Genomic DNA, 20,860 nt, shown 5'->3' with positions numbered 1-20,860 from the left:
ATAATATTTCCATACCGGGTATGGACCAATACCATGGCATTTATGTAATTTTTATGAAGAAAGTAATATTAAAAAATGATAAATTTTTTGTTTTTCATTTTTTTTGGTGGCTTGCTAGTTGAAATCTTATATCATATCCTAACAATATCTTATCATATCAGTTAGCTATTAAATCATATATGGGTTACATCTAATCATATCAAGTAAATAATATGGGAAAAGTTTCCCCATACCGGATATGGGAGTATACTTTCTGAGGTCTAGTAAGGGTGTCAAACTGTTGATTTATCTGATAAATGGTGAAGTTTGGCATGTTTACAAGAGTGATCACAGATTTGAATGTGTTCAAATGGATCTTCCTTCCTACAACTGGCGTTACGCAGTGTTGTACAATGAAGTCTTGTTTCACCTTTCATGCTCGAAAGCCTAGAAGACTAAATTGATGCTATGTTATTTGTTACTTCCTCTTGTTTACTATTTACATGCTACATTGTACATTAGTGTTTCTTGATATTTCATATATCAAAATAAAATCCTAATTTCTAGTTTCCTAAACATACCATCACTCATTTTTTTTGACAGTTAAACATACCATAACTCTAATACAACTTAATCATTGGGATACAAACTTATGGACAGGCATAGTCGAGAACGTATCAGACTATTTCGACAAGATTAATCTGATGAACACACACATGGAACACCCAGGCCGGAAGTACCTGAAGCAGAGACAATACTAATATGCATATAGGCTATAGCTGATGGTCAATGGTGGTTACAAATAAACGATACACAGGAGGGGAAAAAGAAGAAGAAAACCCCGATATGTGAATAACACCTTGAGAAGTTTCGAAGGCAACCGTTTTCAGCACATTTTTCACTTCTTGCATCCACTGGCATAAATTGTACTTCTTCACAAGAGAATCCTATTGTTAGTAGTATCTCATGTAGCAAAAAAGCCCAATATATTCCAGCTCCTCTTTGATGAATCAGAACTCTGCTCCACAAGTTTACAGTACCGAACTTCACAAGCACATAACTCTTAGCACACTGATATATACACTATCTAAGAGATTAAGTATATGGTTGTTAGATCTTTAACACTACCAGTAATCCCCACAAGAGCAAGAACCATTTCGAAAATGATGGAAACGGTTTGTATCTCTCACTATAATTTCTCTTTCGAGTACCATTGAAGCAAACTTAAAAGCTAAATGACAATCACTACATACTCGGATGTTCTTATTAATCCGGATGGTGGATTTAGGCAGTGTATGTAGACAAGCAAATGCCAAGGCAAGCTTTTCACTATGATGCTGCAATTTTGCTTCTCTCTCACACTCTTTCACAAACAAGAGAACCTGGCTTGTGTCAGGCACATACCCAATTTCTTTGATTTTTGAACTTATACTTTCCCACTTTTCATAAATCTCTTTGCTCTGAGGATGAGTATCATCATCTGCAACAAACAAATGGACTGCATTCTCAACCTCCACCCAGCTACAAGCAGGTTCCTTCCTTACACTACACTGCTGCATCATTTTTCTTACCTTAGCAACATCGTTCCTTCTACCAGATAAAGCATAAATATTTGCAAGTATCACATAGGGACCCGAGTCATAAGGATCGAGTTCAAAAACACGTTCAGCGGCATAAACACCCAAGTCCAAGTTCCTATGCGTCCTACATGCACTTAGCAGACATTTCCATATCTCTGCAACAGGTTGAATGGGCATACCCCTAATATAGTTCATCGCTTGATCAAGTTTACCAGCTCGACCAAGTAAATCGACAACTGTGACATGATGCTCATTGTTAGGCTCTATACCATATCTTTTCATCATGCTAATATAATATTGTCCTTGTTCCAAGAGCCCAGCATGGCTGCAAGCAGTAAGCAAGCAAAGAAATGTTACTGCATTAGGTTCTATTCCACTTTTGAGCATGTTCTTAAACTGCTTCAAACATTTGTGCCCTAGACCATGTTGGGCATAGCCAGTCAACAACGAATTCCACGAAACAACATCTCGCTCTGTCAATCTAGTAAACACCTTTTCTGCATCCTCAATGCTCCCACACTTTGCATACATATGAAGAAGAGTATTCCCAACAAAAGCAACAAGCCTCATCCCGGATTTTATCACATGAACATGCATCCACTTGCCTTGGTCAAAAACTCCTGCGCTGGCACATGCATTGAGCACAATGGAATATGTAAAATCACTAGGCTCAAAATCTTCCCTTTTCATCCTTTGGAACAATTTCAGAGCTTCCTCTCCTCTGTCCTCTCTAACATAGCCAACAATTAGGGCATTCCAAGAGACCTCATTTCTGCACACAAGTCTGTCAAATATTGATTGTGCTTCATCCATATAACCACATCTTGCATACATATCCACAAGAGAAGTTCCAACATAGACATCTGACTCACAATTATATTTGATGCAAAAAGCATGTATATGCATTCCATGTTTGGCATTAGTTATTGCTCCGGAGGCCTTGAGGAGGCTGGAGAAGGTAAAGTTGTTAGGTTTCAAGCCGTAATAAAGCATCTTAGGAAACAAAGAAAGACCTTCCTTAAGCCTACCATTCTTTGTATAAGCGATAATCATAGTAGTCCAAGTAACAATGTCCTTAGTTGGCATCTCATCAAAACATTTTCGAGCCTCACCCAATTCTCCGCACTTAGCATACATGTCGATGATGCTATTCTGGGTAGCAATATCTTCCTTGAATTCAGAATTAAGGACATGTGCGTGAACATTTCTGCCTTCTCTAAGATCACCCAACTCCACACATTCTTTCAGTAATCTGTTATACAAAAAGGGGTCAGGTTGAAGACAACCTCGTTGAACAAGTTCAAGCACTTGTTGACTTGTCCTAAAACCCCTATCCTTGAGGAGAAGTTCCCCATCATGGGGTATTCGAATTGCATCAATGTGTTTTCCTTCTTCACATTCCCAAACATGGGACCTAGTTGACAGGCAGAAAGCCTGATCTCCAAAGGAAATCGAAAACTGCTCATGACAATCCTTCGCATGAACCAAACCTTTAAGATTATTATATGATAATTTCCTTAAAAAAATTGGTGCATATCTTCTCATGAATTACAAAAACCCTAATATTGAAGGAAATTGCTGAACCATTAAACAACTACTCCACATAGTACATACTACTCTAATATCCTCACAAAACTTGTACTGATAACCTACTAATGTCGTACCGTCATACTTCCTGCACACATACAAGGTAAAGTTGATGTAGTAATCAGCAAATCTACACCAAGCAACAAAAATAGAAAAACAACAAGCATTTACATCTTGCAGAACATTTTGTAATCTAAACCTATCACACATTCACACCCATGTTTAAGCTAGTAGTAATGGAAAATCTCAAGCACATAAGAAGAAATTAATTCATCTTCTAAAATGCAATTAAATTATCTTTCATTTCAGGTGTTACTTATCAATGGGAAACCAATTTCTGATAATGGTGAAGAAATTAAGGATGAACAAAAACAATCCCAGAAAAAAAAGAGAGGAAATTTTTAATGAATGAAGTTAAGTAACTAATCAGAAGCATAAAAAGAAAGAAGCAAAAAACTACATCGACTAGAAATGGGATACCCAGAATTGAAAATTGACTTAACAAAGAAAAAGATTTAAGTGAAGTTAAGAACATGGTAATATTAAGCAAAATTATATGTTAATTGAGATTGAAGAAGCTAACTTAAGCTAAAAGCTTCACCTTTTCAGTAATTAGCTGCTGAGTTTTCTTCTTGTTCGGCAATAAGATGGAGCACCAGGAAGAGAGAGAAAGAGAGGCGAAGAGAGATTTCAATGAAGCCTAAACTCCTGAACCCCAACTGTTAAATTAAAATGACTTTGTTAAAATTAAAACGATCCAAAGCCCAAAATTTACTACGCCAAATATAGTGCACACGCTTGTACGTAATCCAAATTTATCATCCATATATAGATGGAGTTTTAAATTATCAAATCTACTCTAAGACTCTTAAATTTTTCTTTCAACATTATTGCATAGTCTTTGCTCAAGACTCGCAATATTCATACTCTTAATACATGTAACAGTTAGATTTTATAAATACTACTAATCAATGTATTATTTTGATCTCAATATCAAATTATTGGTTAGTAAAGTTTATAAAAATTTAATATTTTCAACATATATATTGAAACTAAGCTAACAATATTTTATATTATAATACTTTTTTATATATTAGCAATGGAATGTAGTGCACAGTGTATAATTTTCAATGTTGTATGTATTAACAAACAAAGGTAATATCAGACATTACGAATTTGCGATTGCATTGAGCATAATATTATATAATTGTATATCAATTACTTAAGATTTATGTATAGGTATGATTGAAAACTAAAATTTTCATAGAATTAAAAGGAGAATAACTAGATTGTATAGGTTGGATATTTGATTTTTTTTTTTTTTTTTGAGGGGAATATTACTTTGGTCTTCATTACGGACACGTCACCAAAAAGTCAGATGAAAGGTATATTTTCATATAAAGAAATTAAAGAATAAAAATATATATGTGCGTCTGCCGGGAGTCGAACCCGGGTCTATTGCTTGGAAGGCAATTATCCTAACCGTTGGACTACAAACGCTTGTTATATTACAACACAACTAAAAGCATCTTATTTTAAGCATGCATAGGCTATAGCCAGTAGCCAGACTTCAGTTACTTCACGAGGATGATCATGAATTCATGATCATGACCATCATCAAGCACGGCTACAACCTAAGTCATAAACGCAGCTTATAGTACAAGGACAAAAAGAAGGTTAGTTGTGGACTCGAAATTGGGGTGACAACTGACAAACAACTAACATTTAACTGTCTAAGATCTAACAACTCAATATAAAATTAATAGGTTTGAGTTAGAATTTTCAACCCATTAAACAAGTGGATTGACTCGATACAACCCATTCATTAAGCGGGTTGGGTTAGAGTTGAACTTTTAAACTTGAACCCAAAAGATACGATAACCTTTTTTAAATCAATTGTGTTATTAATATTATTGTTAGTATATTATATTGCTTTAATTTTTCTTCTTAACTATATTAGATTTGTTAGTTGATTGTTGTATTTGTTTCGTTATTTGTACTTCCTCCATTTTTTTTTTCATGTTACACTTTGACAATTTACACTATTCACAAATTTCACTTTGATCATTGTTTGTGATTTATACGTGAATAAAAATATAGTCATGTGGGATCTTGCTAGATACGTCTTAATATAGAGTATTTTTTAATATGTACTTTTTATAATTTTTACAAATACAAAATTAGAGATATATGTCCTCAAAGTTTTGCATTGACATATATGAAAAGTGAAAGTGTAACCTGTAAAAATGAAAGAAATGATTTAAAGGGACAAGGTTCAAAGTTACTAGGTGGCTTTGTTTTGTTTATTTTTATATGTGTGTGATTGATAAAATGAATTAGTAAATTGGCTAAGTGACCCGTAAAATAAATTGGCTAGGTGAGTTGGGTTAAGATTGACAAAATAAATCTAGCCGTTTATGGATAAACCCGACATTACTTGACCCATTTTAATTTAATTTGCTAACTCTAAATTGCATATATAGGTGGTAATTATGAAGTTTTACTAACCTTGTTAGGCTTCAAGGTCGGACTGCCTTGAAAGAAAGGCGAAACCCTTCTCTACCCGATAGAGAAACCCTCCTTCTGGTTGCCCTCCGCCGTGGCGGCAGCGCTCCTTAGTCATTCATGGCTGAGGAGATCACTAATATTGTTTCTAATTTACGCATAGATGATGAAGAGGACCAAATTCTTGATCTTGAAGCGGTGAACCCTAATAACGAGAACACCGTATCTTTACTATTATTGGGACGATTACTTACAGAACGGAATTATAATGTCGAAGCTTTCAAAAGAACAATCACCACAGTATGGGCTCCGAAGCATGGCATTGTTATTAGGGTTCTTAGCCCTAATTTATATGTGTTTCAGTTTTTTCATTGGCGTGATATGATGAAGGTTCTTGACGGTCGACCGTGGTGCTTTGATAATATGCTTGTTTTGCTTAAAGAAGCCGACGGAGATGAACAACCGGACCAGGTATCTTTAAACCATTCTCCATTTTGGATTCGTTTGAAAATTTTGCCTTTTAATAGTAGATCCAATGATGTTGTTAAGGCTTTAATTGGTAATATGGGTGAAATTCTTGAAATGGAGGAAGATGTTTTAGGTTTTGGTAGGTATCGTCGTGTTAAAGTAATGCTTGGTGTTTCCAAACCATTACGACGTTTTCGAAAAATGAGGGACAGGAAAGGGAAGGAAATTCAGGTTGATAGCTCTTATGAACGTCTCCTTTATTTTTGCTTGGCTTGTGGTGTTATGGGGCATTCTGAGAAGGACTGTCATTCAGTCCTTGAAGAAGATAAATGTGAAAAACTTGGTTGGCATCTGGGTTTGAAAGCTACTCCACGAAAAGGCAGAACAAAAGAGCTTGAGGAGGAGAGCAAATTTCGTAGCTGTAAGAAAATTCTTTTTGATGATGCAAGTGCAGGTTCAATGGTGAATAATGAAGAAAGAGGGGCTGAATCCTCTTTAAATACTGTTGCAAAGGAGCTGCATTTAATTCAGGAGGAGAATAATATTGTTGCTGATGTTAGTGAGGTGGGGAACATCAATTATGACCCCCCTGCCACGTTTCAACAAGTGGAGTGTTCTAATTATCCACATGGGGGCACTTTATCCCATGCTTTGGCGCCTAGTAGTATGATCCCTCCAACCTCTAATACTTTTGTCTTCAAAAGTTTAAAGGAGGGAAAAGGTGAAAAGCCCCACTCTTTGAAAAGACTGGTCCGTGATGTTGGGAAGGTCCAAGGTGCACTGCAAGGAATGGATATGGACCCCCCTGACAAGGTTAATAAACGCTCGAATGACCACTGTGAATTGGTGTCTGATGAGGGTGATGGTACTTTGAAGCGTGCTAAGCTGAGTCCATCTCATGAAGCTGCTCACCTACTGTTGGCGGAGGTTGGTATTGACCAACCCCGCCTAGCATTATGAATGTCATGTGTTGGAACTGCCGAGGGATGGGCAACCCTTGGTTAGTTCGGCAGCTCCGGAGGTGGAGCAATCTCTATGCCCCTGACATTGTATTTTTGTCAGAAACGATGATTAATAAATCTGATGTTGAAGCTCTGAAAGATAGGATTGGTTTTAAAAATGCTTTTGGAGTGGCTAGTAGATGAAGAGCTGGTGGATTATGTCTTTATTGGAAGGAAGAGGTTCAGTTCTCTCTTGTCTCGTTTTCTCAACATCACATTTGTGGAGATGTGGAGGATGGTGTTAAAAAATGGAGATTTGTGGGCATCTATGGGTGGCCAAAGGAGGAAGAAAAACACCGTACTTGGTCTCTCATTCGACATTTATGTGAGGATACCATACTTCCAATTTTATGCGGCGGCGACTTCAATGAGATTCTATGTTATGCTGAAAAAGAGGGGGGTGCTGATCGTATTCGTCGAGAAATGTCAAATTTTAGGGATACTATGGATAATCTTGCTCTTCGTGATCTTGGCTATGTTGGTACATGGTACACCTGGGAACGGGGCTCTTCACCGGCCACTTGCATTCGAGAAAGGTTAGATCGCTTCATAAGCTCTGATCTGTGGTTTACTTTATACCCTCACACATCTGTTGAGCATACCCTCCGCTACAAATCAGACCATTCTGCTATTATCATTAAACCCCAAAAATTCAGCAGGCCCACGCAAAGAAAGAAGAGAAGGTATTTTGAAACATGCTGGCTGTTAGACGATAAGTGCGAAGCTGTTGTTCGTGCAGCATGGGACGCTTCTACTGGGGCCTCCATCACGGGCCGCGTGGAGTCAATGGGCCAGGCGCTGCTTAATTGGAGTGCAGAAAATTTCACGAAGATTGGTAAGCAGATTGCTAATGTAGAGAAGGAGTTGTTGTTAGCCCAACAACAGCCTATTTCGGATGTCAATTGCAATACATGTGTTGATCTTGAGAAAAAACTTGATGATTTGCATGCGAAACATGAAGCTTATTGGTATTTGAGATCTCGAGTGGCGGAGGTGAAAGATGGTGACCGCAATACTAAATATTTTCACCACAAAGCTTCGCAACGACAGAAACGAAACTACGTGAAGGGTTTATTTGATGAGCAAGGGACTTGGTGTGATGATGCTGACAACATTGAAAATATTTTCACATCATACTTTGATTCGATATTCACTTCTTCCAACCCCTTTAATTCGAATTTTGATGAAGTATTACAGTTTATTGATCCTGTTATGTCTGCTGCCTGTAATCAACAGCTCCTACGTCCCTTCATAAAAGATGAGATTTATACAGCTCTTCAGCAAATGCATCCCTGCAAAGCTCCTGGACCTGATGGTATGCATGCTATTTTTTACCAGCGTTTCTGGCATATTATTGGTGATGATGTTACTTTATTTGTTAGTAATATTTTACATGGCATCTTGTCCCCTAGCTGTGTGAATAATACTAACATTGCTTTGATCCCTAAAGTGAAAAATCCCACAAAGGCTGCTGATTTTAGGCCTATTGCTCTGTGCAACGTTCTTTATAAGCTGGTTTCCAAAGCACTTGTGATTCGCATGAAAGATTTCCTTCCCCAAATGATTTCTGAACAACAAAGTGCCTTTGTCCCTGGGCGCCTTATTACTGATAATGCTCTGATCGCCATGGAAGTCTTTCATTCTATGAAGAATAGGAGTCGGAGTCAGAGAGGTACTATTGCTATGAAGCTGGATATGAGTAAAGCCTACGACAGGGTTGAATGGGGCTTCCTCAGGAAACTGTTGCTCACTATGGGTTTTGATGGGAGATGGGTGAATCTAATCATGAACTGTGTTTCCTCTGTTACATATTCCTTCATTATTAATGGAGGTGTTTGTGGTTTTGTTGTTCCTGCTCGTGGTCTTCGCCAGGGAGACCCTCTGTCACCTTATCTTTTTATTATGATTGCTGATGCTTTCTCCAAAATGATTCAGAAAAAAATTCAGGATAAGCAGATTCATGGAGCAAAACCTAGTCGTAGTGGTCCGGTTATTTCTCACCTCTTCTTTGCTGATGACAGTTTACTCTTTACTAGAGCTACCCGACAGGAATGCACTGTTATTGTTGATATTCTCAACCTTTATGAGTTAGCATCCGGGCAGAAAATTAATTATGATAAGTCGGAAGTCTCTTTCAGCAGAGGAGTTAGCAGTACACAACGAGAAGAGTTGACTAGTATCCTGAACATGCGGCAGGTTGATAAGCACGAGAAGTATCTTGGTATCCCTTCTATCTCTGGTCGGTCTAAAAAAAGCAATTTTTGACTCTCTGATTGATAGAATTTGGAAGAAACTCCAAGGCTGGAAAGAGAAGCTGTTATCTAGAGCTGGGAAGGAAATCATGTTGAAGTCTGTCATTCAGGCCATTCCTACTTATCTTATGGGGGTTTATAAAATTCCTTGTATGATCATCCAGAAGATTCAGTCAGCTATGGCACGATTTTGGTGGGGCAGTTCGAATACTCAGAGGAAGGTCCATTGGAAGAGTTGGGACTCCTTGTGTTCCCCGAAATGTTTGGGAGGTATGGGATTTAAGGACCTCAAGGTTTTCAATGATGCATTGCTAGGTAGGCAGGTTTGGAGATTAATTCGGGAACCTAACTCGCTTTTTGGTAGAGTGATGAAAGCAAAATATTTTCCAAACTGTGATTTCTTAGATGCCCCTCTTGGTTATTCATGTAGTTATTCATGGAGCAGTATTTGGAGTTCAAAAGCTCTTGTCAAAGAAGGAGTGGTGTGGAGGGCTGGTAATGGGACACAAATTAAGTTGTGGGATGACCCATGGGTGGTAGATGAAAATGGTCGTTTTCTTACGAGTGAGAAAAACCCAAATCTCTCATTTGTTAGCGAATTGATTGATCTAGAGAATATGGAGTGGAGGACGGAGATTCTTGATTCTTTCTTCAATGAGAGAGATATTAGATGTATTCTTGGCACCCCTCTTAGTTCGGTTCTGGTGAAAGACGAACTTACTTGGGCTTTTACAAAGGATGCTCATTATTCGGTGAAAACCGCCTACATGATCGGGAAAGGTGGCAACCTTGACAATTTTCACCAATCATGGGTGGATATATGGCGTTTGGAGGTTAGCCCAAAGGTACGTCACTTTCTCTGGCGACTCTGTACCGATTCTCTACCTGTTCGAAGTCTCCTCAAATACCGGCACATGACAAATGATGATTGCTGTCCCTAGGGATGTGGCATGCCAGAAACGCGTAATCACGCTATTTTCCACTGTCCCATACTTGCGACTCTTTGGTCAGATAGTGGGTGTGCGAGCTTGCTTGATTTTGATCCTGGAGCTTCTATGTGTGATGTCTTAGCAGGATGGCGTGGCCTTGATAATAAAATGAAGATCACAGGATGTTATCTAGCATGGGTCTTGTGGGGTGAGAGAAACAACTTGGTTTTTAACAACAAAACATCCTCTCATGGGGTGATGTTGGCTCGTGTTTCTCGCTATGTGGAAGAGAATGGGAAGTATGCTGGCAGCATCTATATAGCAAGCACGGCTGGCTCATGCAGCAGCCCACGCCATTGGGTTCCCCCCCAGCAGAGGCCACAAAAATAAACGTTGATGCATGCCTCAGTGTTGAAGGATGGGTGGGGCTTAGTGCTATAGCCCGCAAATCAAATGGTGAAGTTGTTTTTGCTGCTACGCGTCGTGTTAGAGCGTACTGGGTAAAAGATATGGGCTGCAGCGGATTATCCTGGAATCGGATTGTCAGGTTGTTATTAATCGTCTCGCCAGGAGTGCTATATATTTGTCAGATTTAGATATCACTCTTTCGAGCATTTTATCCTCGTGTGTTTGTTTTTCTTCTATTGTATGGTCGCATGTTAAATGCGATGGGAATTTTGTAGCACATCATCTAGCTAAGATATTTCTTTTTGGGATTGAACAGATTTGGGAGAACCACTGTCCCTCGGAGGTGGCTCCTTATATTTTGATGGACAATTTGTCCTCCAGTTAATTTTAGTGCTACTTTTCCTCTTAAAAAAAAAAAAAAAGAAGTTTTACTAACCAATGATTGCATTTGCACCACGTTAAGAGTGCAACTCTCTTAGCTTACAACTTTTAGAAATAGAGGGTGTTCAAAATAAGATGTAAAGAAAACAAATCACAATATTTGATTGTACTTAGAATTTAGTTGGTTGCGCAACTTTATGTGCAATGTACAAACGTACCAATGTACATATATAAATTCGTCTAATTTGCAATCTACCCACCAAAAAACAAGATATGTTACAAATTTTCTTTGAAATTAGCAATCGATAGCATGTTACGAGTGATTAGTTAGTGCATTATATAGAACGCTAATCCATAATTATAAGTACTTGAATAAATTATTCTTTGATAAATACTTGAATAAGGAACAGAATCATGACTAATTAAATAGACTAAAAAAAATGCTTTAATTTCTTGTGTTTTATTTTTCTGCTGGTTTGACCTATATGAATATAAGTCATAAAATAATAAAGCATACCTTGGCGAGAATTGATAAAAGTTTAATTAGTTTATGATGGATGTGTTTACAAGCTATACTAGATCAGCGTGCATGGCTACCCACTAATGTTGCTAGAATAATAATAAATTAAATATGTGGTGAGGCTAAGTTGGAAATTAGCTGTTTCTATCAAAATCACCATCAATATTATTCCCCCAACGCAAGGACGATGTTTTCATCAACAAAAACTATGGATTCACCAATGACTCCATAGACAATTGTAAATACGAGTATCATAAAACTATTATCAAACTAAAGATATCTTCGCCTAATGATTAAGATTGAAGTGTTGTAATCGATAAGTCACGGATTCAAATCTCCCCTCTCTTTCGTTGGACTGCCTTCATGGCTCATATATGGATCCAAAAAAATAATTATTATCATCATAAATATGAGGTTAATTGTCATAAGTATATAAAAGTATACCTCCTTCAACTTTAAAGATATTTGTATTTGTGTTTTACATGATTATAATATATTAATTTGACTATTAATATCTTTTATTTTATAATAAAATAATTATAAGAAATTGATAAAATAAAAATAGTCATTGACTGTATTTGTATAGATTAGTGAAAATTCATGGTTAAAGTTTTTAAATAAGGCAATATTAAACAAAGAGAATAGTTGAGCAATTTCAATTGTTAATAACTAAAATGATACTCCCTTCATTTCATATTAATTTACTCACTTCATTTTGGGGGAGAATCAAGGAAGAAATACAAAAGTGTGAGAGAGAAACAAAAGAGTGGGTTAAAATATTAAAAAGTGAATGACATGGGTGGAAAAAGAGGAGGAAGTAGATGTGATATGTTACCAAATATAGAAAAACCAACGGTGTGTAGATTAAAAAGAAACCGACTAAAAAGGAAGTGTGTAGATTAAAAAGAAACGGAGGGAGTACTTGGCTAATGATATCACGTCTTTTTCCTTAGCTAAGTCCATCTTTAGATAAATTATTTGTTACTTGTTGGATGGGTCCCACAATCCCTTTTGCTTTTTTTCTATATATATACTTCCTACGTAACAAAATAACTGCAACAAATTTGTTCGGCACAAACTCCTAGAGAAATTTTCTAATGATGTATTAATCGAAACCCTAACGAAATCGAAATTCGAACCCCAATGTGACCACTGTGAATTGATTTCGACTTCATGAGCTTGTGAAAAGGCACCACCTCGATTTCGAACTTTTGGGATTTCGATTTCATGAACTTGTGAAATGTCACCACCTTGAATTTAACCCAATGTCCAGATTTCAATTTCATGAACTTGTGTGGCCGTGAATTGATTTAGATTCCGAACCTTAAAAGTCACCACTGTCGATTTTGAATTGGCGGTAAAGTGGTGATTGTGGTGGTGTATCTAACGGTAAGTGGTGAATTGAGTGGTGATGATAGGTTGTCGTACACTTGTAAAAAATAATTCATAACAAACTTTCTAACAATACAGTAGGGTAAGTAGGGTTGAATTTACCAAGATATGATTATCTTAATCTAGTGATTTTGAATTGGCGGTAAAGTGGTGATGTGATGGTAGTTCTAGCGGTAAGTGGTGAATAGGGTGGTGATAAACTGTCGTACACTTGTCAAAAATAATTCATAACAAACCTTCTAACCATACAGTAGGATAAGTATGGTCGAATCCACCGAGAGATGATTATTTTAATCTATCTTATAATTTATGGAGAAACTAAACAATATCAGAAAGATGAGATTTAAGGATCAAAACTAATAAAATACGAAAATTAAACTAAGAAAATCCATGGCAATGTTTCACCATGTTTATAATTTAATTTCTATAAAAAATACCATCAATAGTTCAATTAATCATAGATCTAGAGCGCATGTTAATACGATTGGGTCTTAATGCTCTCAAATCAACACATGCAATATGGTCGCTAACATAGTCAGATTTGCTAATTGTAGGTAAGCCTCTAAAGAGTATTATATCTCGATCTATGACTCGTTATTAGCAAGATTTAATTAGACAATTGATCAGATTGCAAGATTAACAAAATAATCAATAAGAAACATCAATGACTAACCAAATCATTAATAACATCAATCAAGATTCATAGCATATAAACATGGATCTATCCCCAAATCTTATAAAATAAGACTACTCAATCATGAAATAAAGAATAAAAACTACATCTATAAAGGAAAACATAATTTCAAAAAAATCAATGAAAGAAACTAATAAAACTCCTGAATTAATAAAAAATAAGACAAACTAGGGTTTACTCAAAAACTAGTAAGAAAAAAAAACTAAAAGTAGAACTAAAACTAACCAGTGCGTGAGAGAGTGGATAGAGAGGAGAGAGAGGGATTCTTTACAAGTGATTCCTAATATGTGCAAATAATCCTAAATATCATAATATGATTAGCAAAATCAATTACAAGATAAGAAAAGTCGAAATATTCATGAAATAGGCGGAATTAGTGATCCGTTTGTATGATAGCAGATTCAATCATAAACACCTTGAAATTCCGAAAGGCATAACTCCTTGACTAGAAGTCTCCCCGTGGCGTGCCACCTATTGTTGAAAAGTTGTTCAAGTATAGTTTCCAGATCTACTAGAATTATTCAATTCACAGACACATCAAAAGTTATGGTTAGAAAAGTAGATCTGCTTTGTTTTCGCTCAAACTCGTAATAATTATACTTCAAACGTTCCTTATACAATGTACCTTCCTTCCAATGCTCCTAATCCTCAAGCTTAGCTAATCAGGTTCTAAATACGTATTCATAATCTGAAATTCATCAAAAACAAGAAAAATATATCGAATAGGAGTAGAATAACATAACTTTAAAATAAGATGCTATATGAACCTAAATATGAATCTCAATGCTTTAAAATGCAACCTAAATGCACCTAAAAACTATATATAAATAATGGCACATCAGGTGGCTAATGAAGTCGAATGCGGTTGTGATTGGCGGTGAATTGATAAATGTGTTGGTTGATGTTAGATTAGGGTGGAAATTATTAACTTTAATAAACTTATGCTTAAACTATAATGATAATTTGAGGTGTTCTAATTAGATTGTTAAGTAATTAAATAATGTCATTTTTGTAATTTGGCAAAAAATTTATCTAAAATGGTAAGTTTTCGATTGAGCAATTATTTTGTTACGACTTAAATTAGAAACTGTTGCCTTTTTTCATTACAGAGGAAGTATATATTATGACTTACTCCCTCTGTTTTTTTTATCTTTCTCACTTAGAATCTTGACACTATTCATGCATAGAGAGAATCTTCTCAAATGTTCTCAATTTATAAGAAAAAACATAGTCATGTGGGTTTTGTTTGATTCGTCTCAATTAGTACTTTATTAAAATTCAATCGTTATAATTTTTACTAATATATAATGAAAGATATTTAAGTTTTAAAACGTGCATTGGCAAACGTGCAAAGTCAAAGTAGGAATGATAAAAAAAAAACAGAGGGAGTATTAAAGAGCTATTTGTTGTGTGGGACTTGTTATTCTGACAAAGCAAAACTGCATTTTTTGCTCCAATGATTTAGCAAAATTGCTAATAAGTGTTTCTTTTACCCCATTGGATTTGGAGTTGTTCAGATTATACCATCACTCTAGTTTGTTTTAACTTAAAAGAAAAAGTCATGTGGGCATGCCATAGATTCCTATTCCTAATTGGATCTTTATGTGATAGTCAAACTCAAGAGTGACGGATAAAGAAAAATAACTGACTCTCACGAAGTGTAACATGCGTGCTGTTTCTTCCCATATATATACCGCGCAATATCGTTTACTATCGTGGTAGGCATCAACACTTGGAATTGTTTGAGATTCATAGCCAAAATTCAGAGAAATGTCAAATAAGTTGCCTTATTCGGCAAAGAGTCAAAGACTAAGACGCGTTCTTTTCAGTATAAAATAGCTAAACTGAATCGAACTGAATTAAACTTAATTGAACTGAACTGAAATAAATAGTGATATGTGAGAGAAAGTATTGTCGAGAGCTGAACTGAACTGAATTAAATTGAACTGAATTGAATTAAACTGCACAGAACTGAATTGAATTGAACTGAACTGAAAATAAGCTGGGGAGAACAGACCCTTGACAATACTTTTACTCTCACATATCACTATTCATTTCAATTCAGTTCAATTCAGTTCAGTTCAATTCAGTTCAGTTCAGTTCAGATCAATTCAGTTCAGTTCAGTTCAACTGTTTTATGTCGAAGAGAACAGACCCTAAAGGCTAAATAAGTACAAAGAAGGGGATCGGAGGGAGATTCGACACCTGTGACCTAACGTTTACAACACCTCTTAAAAAAAATAGTATAAGATGCAAGTCGCTTTTGGTTTTACTAAAACTAAACAGTGGTCTTACATTTTTACTTCGTTGGACAACTTATATACATGCATTGCAACTGAAAATCATTTGATAAATAAAATTTCCTTTGTTTCATACTTCCTCCTTTCTTACAATAATTGGATTTTCTCACTATTCATATACTATCTTTTCACTATTTATTATGATTTTTACGTAAAGATAGGAAATTATATATATTAAGATGGGGTCTTATTCAATACGTCTAGATATATACTTTCATAATATTATTATTTTTATAATTTTTACTAAAAAATAATTAAAAATATTTATTTAGTTAAAGTTGTGCATTTGGCAATTGGGAAAACTCAATTGTTGCGATAGAAAAAAACTGAGGAAATATATCTTTCTTATATTTCATCCATCTCAAAGTAGTTATAAGTCTTATAACATGAGGGAGGCACAAGCTATTCAGTAGAATATGTTTTTCTAGCACACAACTCAACAAAGTTATGTCTTTTATATAATAATATAATATAGGATATTCTAAGTGAGCAAATTAGGTAATGAAATCATGGAGATTTGATTTCATCTAACTTTTCTGATTTTGTATGACAATATAAATATTATATAACTTAATTGGTAAAGTATTACTAATGGTATTTAAAACTCGGATTTAAATCCCTTCTACATCACTTTGTAAATCTCAACACCATCAATACTAGGTCATTTTACGTTAAGAGTACAGTAACTAGTAACAAAAACACATTGTGTGCACTTGGACCTTCTAATTTGCGCTACAGTACCAAGATTAATACTTGGTTGCAAGGGTTGTACAACAAAATAGAAGTTTACAAGGAATACTTTTTTTTTCCTACTACGAGGAATTTCCCACCTTTTTTGACGAGTGGACTAATCTCCTGCATGAGTTTGCATGGATACCTCAAAAGCATCCCTCCCAGCGGGGATTTTTTCCATATCTAAGGCTCGAATACAAGACCTTAGTTAAGGAGCGAGAGGCCCTTAGCCACTCACGTCAATCCCTGGTTGTTTACAAGGAATATATACATAACCAAGAAGTGTATTTTATCTTTTCCATCATTACCAGAAAAAAAGATTCATGTGTTCTGTTCAAACTTAACTTCTTTTTATTATCTTGAAAGGTTCTTCTGATGAAAATACATATCCCCACGACTTAAACTGTCCAATAAATACATTCACATAAATTTCTAGACAATGTTTTTGCAGAGTAAGAAGTTCTAGTTCTCTGCATAAAACCTTCATTTGCACAATTTCGTCAAAGGAACAGAAAACAAGATCAAATCATGGGATTTGAGTTTTCTGACTATATCTTCAAAGTGGATGGAGAATCTGACAATGATGAATTTGCTCATATTCTTGATGATCAAGATTCTTCAAGCATGAACGATGGAGAAAGTGCAATTCTTTATGGTAGCAGCATCATTGCTGATGGTCACTCTTATTCTGAACAATGGCCAAGGAGTTATAAGTACATATATTCATACATTTTCTTTCCTTTATATATCTTCTAAGACTAATTTCATGTGCTTTTTGCATACTCTAAAACAAAATGCTGTTCTTTTTTTTGACACAATACAATGGTTGAACCATGCATTTTGAATTATGTTCCTATTGTTTTTCTTGAATGGTATGTCTTGATCATCTTTATGAAGCACGGAAACCTTTGGAACCTAAACTGAAATGGCTGTGACGTGAAATTTCTATCTTTCATAAACTGTTTTATCTCCGAAATCTCAATCATTTCCGTGCTATGTAGCTGATTATTGAACCCAACTTTCACCATGAATTCTCATTAATTGATAAGAAGAGACGTCTATCATGTTAGATTCGTTTTAATATGCGTTCTCAAAATATCAATGTTTTCTAATATTTACATTAAAAACAGTGACAAAACAGCATTGAAGAACAAAAAAATGAACAGAGGGAATATCTGACTTAAGATATCACACCCATGGTGGCATGATGTCAATTTTTTGATCCTTAAAAAGCAGGGTTGTATTAAAAATATATACATAAATGCCGTTTTTCCCTTTATAAAATTTTCTTTTCATGGCAGCTTAAATATGATCATGTATCACTTTGATGGTAATGCAGAGAAACAACAGACTCGCTATCGATTGCTGCATCACCAAATGGGATTAACCTTCTTAGGCAGGCACAAAGCATAACTCAAAGCATAACACAAAGCTTAACCAACATAACTTTGAGCCATCATGATCTATATGTCAAGGCTCCTTTCCTTACTCCAACTGACAAATCCAAAGAGCAGTTTGATAAATTTTCCAGTACTTTAACATGGTCAACCTTTGGCAAATCATCCTTCTACCATGCTTCCGAGCAACAGATGACTACTTATGGGTGCAATGTCACACAAACTGTCTTCAATGGTATAACCTATAGACTTTGTCTTCAATTTTTTCAATGATATTTCCAGATATGAATTAATTTGAGTTTGTATTGTATTAGGGTTCAGTGTATTTGTTGGGATCGGACTTTTGTCAGTGCCTTCTACCATACAAGAAGGCGGTTGGGCAAGTGTAGGATTATTACTTCTGTATGCAGCAATGTGCTATTTTACAGGCTATCTTCTAAGGAAATGTATGGAGATCAACAAAGATATCATCACTTTTCCTGACCTAGGAGAGGCTGCATTTGGAAACCTTGGCCGTGTATTTGTATCTGTGAGTTTCACAATTATGAATCTATAACTTTCTGCTTTCTAATCAATTTAAGATGTTTTTGTGACAGACCTGGTTTTTTGTATTTCTTCTGTGTGCAGATTATCTTCTATATTGAGTTATATGTAAGTATGTATAATACATGCTTTTATCAAACAAAACACGTCTAGCTAAATTTTCAGGAATGATCTGCTTTACTGATCATCTTTTTGGATGCAGTTTAGTTGTGTGGAATTCATAATGATGGAAGCAGATAATCTTGCTAAATTATTTCCAAATGCTAGCTTACAATGGGGGAACATTTACCTCAGCCCGGTTCACTTCCTTGGAATACTTTCTGCTCTCATTGTTCTACCAACATGCTATCTTAGGGATTTTCGCAAAATCTCCTTCATTTCCGGTATTAGTAACACATCAAATATTTCACCAAAACTTTCTCCAAAGATCTTAAATATCATTTAATCCATAAGAAAAACTCCATATTCTCAACTTTTTGCAGCTGGAGGAGTATTTGGAGTAGCATGCATAGCACTTTCACTAATATTAGTTGGTACAACCGATGACATTGGGTTCCATCAAACTGGCCCTTTAGTGAAGTGGAATGGCCTTCCTTACGCTCTTGGTGTGTTCGGTTTCTCCTACTCCGGTCATTCTGTGCTTCCTAACCTATATCATTCAATGTCAGACAAGAAGAAATTTCAGAAAGCACTAACAATAATGTATATACTCCCTCGTTCTTTTTTCCTTTTGGAGGGAGTATGATTTAGCATTCCTTATGAAAGTTTGAATTTTCACTACTTCACACAACTCAGTCTGAATTATCTCTGTTAATTTGGAACGCAGTTTTGCATTGTCGATCTCAACATACGTTCTAGTGGCTGTTTCCGGATTCCTCATGTTTGGTGCAGACACAAACGCTCAGATCACACTTAATCTACCCGGAAACTCTGCTGCCACAAAGATTGCACTGTGGACGACAGTAAGTTTCAACTTATGATCATATTAATCTTCCAAATGTATCTCCATACTCAATCTATTTGTGACTTATTATTTCTTTTCCTTTTTTCAGGTTCTGAGCCCCTTTTTCAAATATCCTTTTTGAGTACTAAGAAACTTAATTTTTCTCAATAGTTATGTATATGTTCCTCTTTATGTAATCCAAAATGATTTCCCTTAACAAATGCATACATATCCCTTGTTGCTAAACCCTTTGGCCAGGAGTCTAGAAGAATTGCTGCCACCAACTTTGTCCAATAGTTGCTGGTGTATAATTCCTTTGAGAACTGCCCTCGTTGTTTCTAGTGTTTGCGTTGCGTTTCTCGTACCCTTTTTTGGTACGTTAGGATTTACCATTAATAATCTTTACGAACCAAAATAGAGATGAAATTATACCTTTTACTAACAGCATAAATTTCAGGTTATGTGATGGCCTTTTCTGGATCATTATTGTGCTTACTCGCGGTAGGCAATGATTTTCTTGGAAATAATATTTTCCTGCTGTAATTTTTCCATCTGACTTAAATCTTATACTGTACTCTATTTTTGTATATGCAGTCTATTGTAGTGCCAACTCTTGGCTATGTAAGAGTTGCCAAAAACCTGTCATCCTTACAGGTAACTATTTTCTTTTTCAGATATCAGAAAAATGCTTTTGATATTATTCATCTTACAAGTACATAATCAAAGAAAGAGAAACAAAATATACTTAAACTAAAAATGTTTCTTATCCAACCAAACAGAGCCTTGATTACAGTTTGTGTCTGTACTCGTGCAGATTATTACGTGCTATGCAGTCGTGGTCATAGGTCTCAACGTCGCATTATTTGGGACATATTCTTCAGTCTATAGCATTATCAACAGCTACTAATTCACTCCCCTTGTTCGGTATCTAGATAAAACTCTAATCTTAGAGATTTAAAACTAAACAAACCAATGTAATTATCGGATAAATTGTACATTTCCTCTTTTCTTGTTCTGGTTTTTTCTGTATTTTGGTGAGTTTTCGTTGGTGCTGAAATTATGAGGAGATGCCGATCCTTAGGCCTGCGTAAATAACAGGACTGCCTTCTACAAGTGATGGTTCAGGCACTCCATTGCAGTAGAAAGTTCAAATCTCTACTTCACAGAGTGTACAGTTTTTGGCCAGGATTTAGCAGCTCAAGTTATTTATAGTATTCAACCTTGAACAACTTTCAATCTCTTTCACTCT

The 20,860-nt window shown here is 35.7% G+C and overlaps 2 protein-coding genes and 1 non-coding gene across 3 annotated transcripts; 1 reads left to right on the top strand and 2 right to left on the bottom strand.

The window, feature by feature from the left end:
• Positions 1-725: 725 nt before the first annotated feature.
• LOC104899647 (pentatricopeptide repeat-containing protein At3g24000, mitochondrial) lies at positions 726-3,889 on the bottom strand. Its single transcript, XM_010686877.4, has 2 exons — positions 3,748-3,889; positions 726-3,234 (listed from the first exon to the last, which is right to left on the bottom strand). The coding sequence occupies exon 2, from the start codon at positions 3,102-3,104 to the stop codon at positions 1,104-1,106; it is 2,001 nt and encodes a 666-aa protein (XP_010685179.2). The 5' UTR covers positions 3,105-3,234; positions 3,748-3,889; the 3' UTR covers positions 726-1,103.
• A 685-nt stretch (positions 3,890-4,574) lies between these two features.
• On the bottom strand, positions 4,575-4,646 carry TRNAG-UCC (transfer RNA glycine (anticodon UCC)). Its single transcript has one exon. It is a non-coding gene; the product is annotated as a tRNA-Gly (tRNA).
• Positions 4,647-17,063: 12,417 nt separating this feature from the next.
• LOC104899646 (amino acid transporter AVT1A) lies at positions 17,064-20,860 on the top strand. The gene is made up of 12 exons (XM_048648393.2): positions 17,064-17,441; positions 18,068-18,360; positions 18,440-18,654; positions 18,753-18,776; positions 18,871-19,051; positions 19,151-19,370; positions 19,495-19,630; positions 19,721-19,740; positions 19,840-19,985; positions 20,069-20,112; positions 20,206-20,265; positions 20,426-20,860. The coding sequence occupies exons 1-12, from the start codon at positions 17,257-17,259 to the stop codon at positions 20,516-20,518; spliced, it is 1,617 nt and encodes a 538-aa protein (XP_048504350.2). The 5' UTR covers positions 17,064-17,256; the 3' UTR covers positions 20,519-20,860.

This window comes from Beta vulgaris, chromosome 7, assembly GCF_026745355.1.
Source record: "Beta vulgaris subsp. vulgaris cultivar EL10 chromosome 7, EL10.2, whole genome shotgun sequence".
In the NCBI taxonomy this organism is placed as follows: Eukaryota; Viridiplantae; Streptophyta; class Magnoliopsida; order Caryophyllales; family Amaranthaceae; genus Beta; species Beta vulgaris.
The sequence above is the reverse complement of the archived record's forward strand: the minus strand, read 5'-3'. Positions and strand labels throughout refer to the sequence as shown.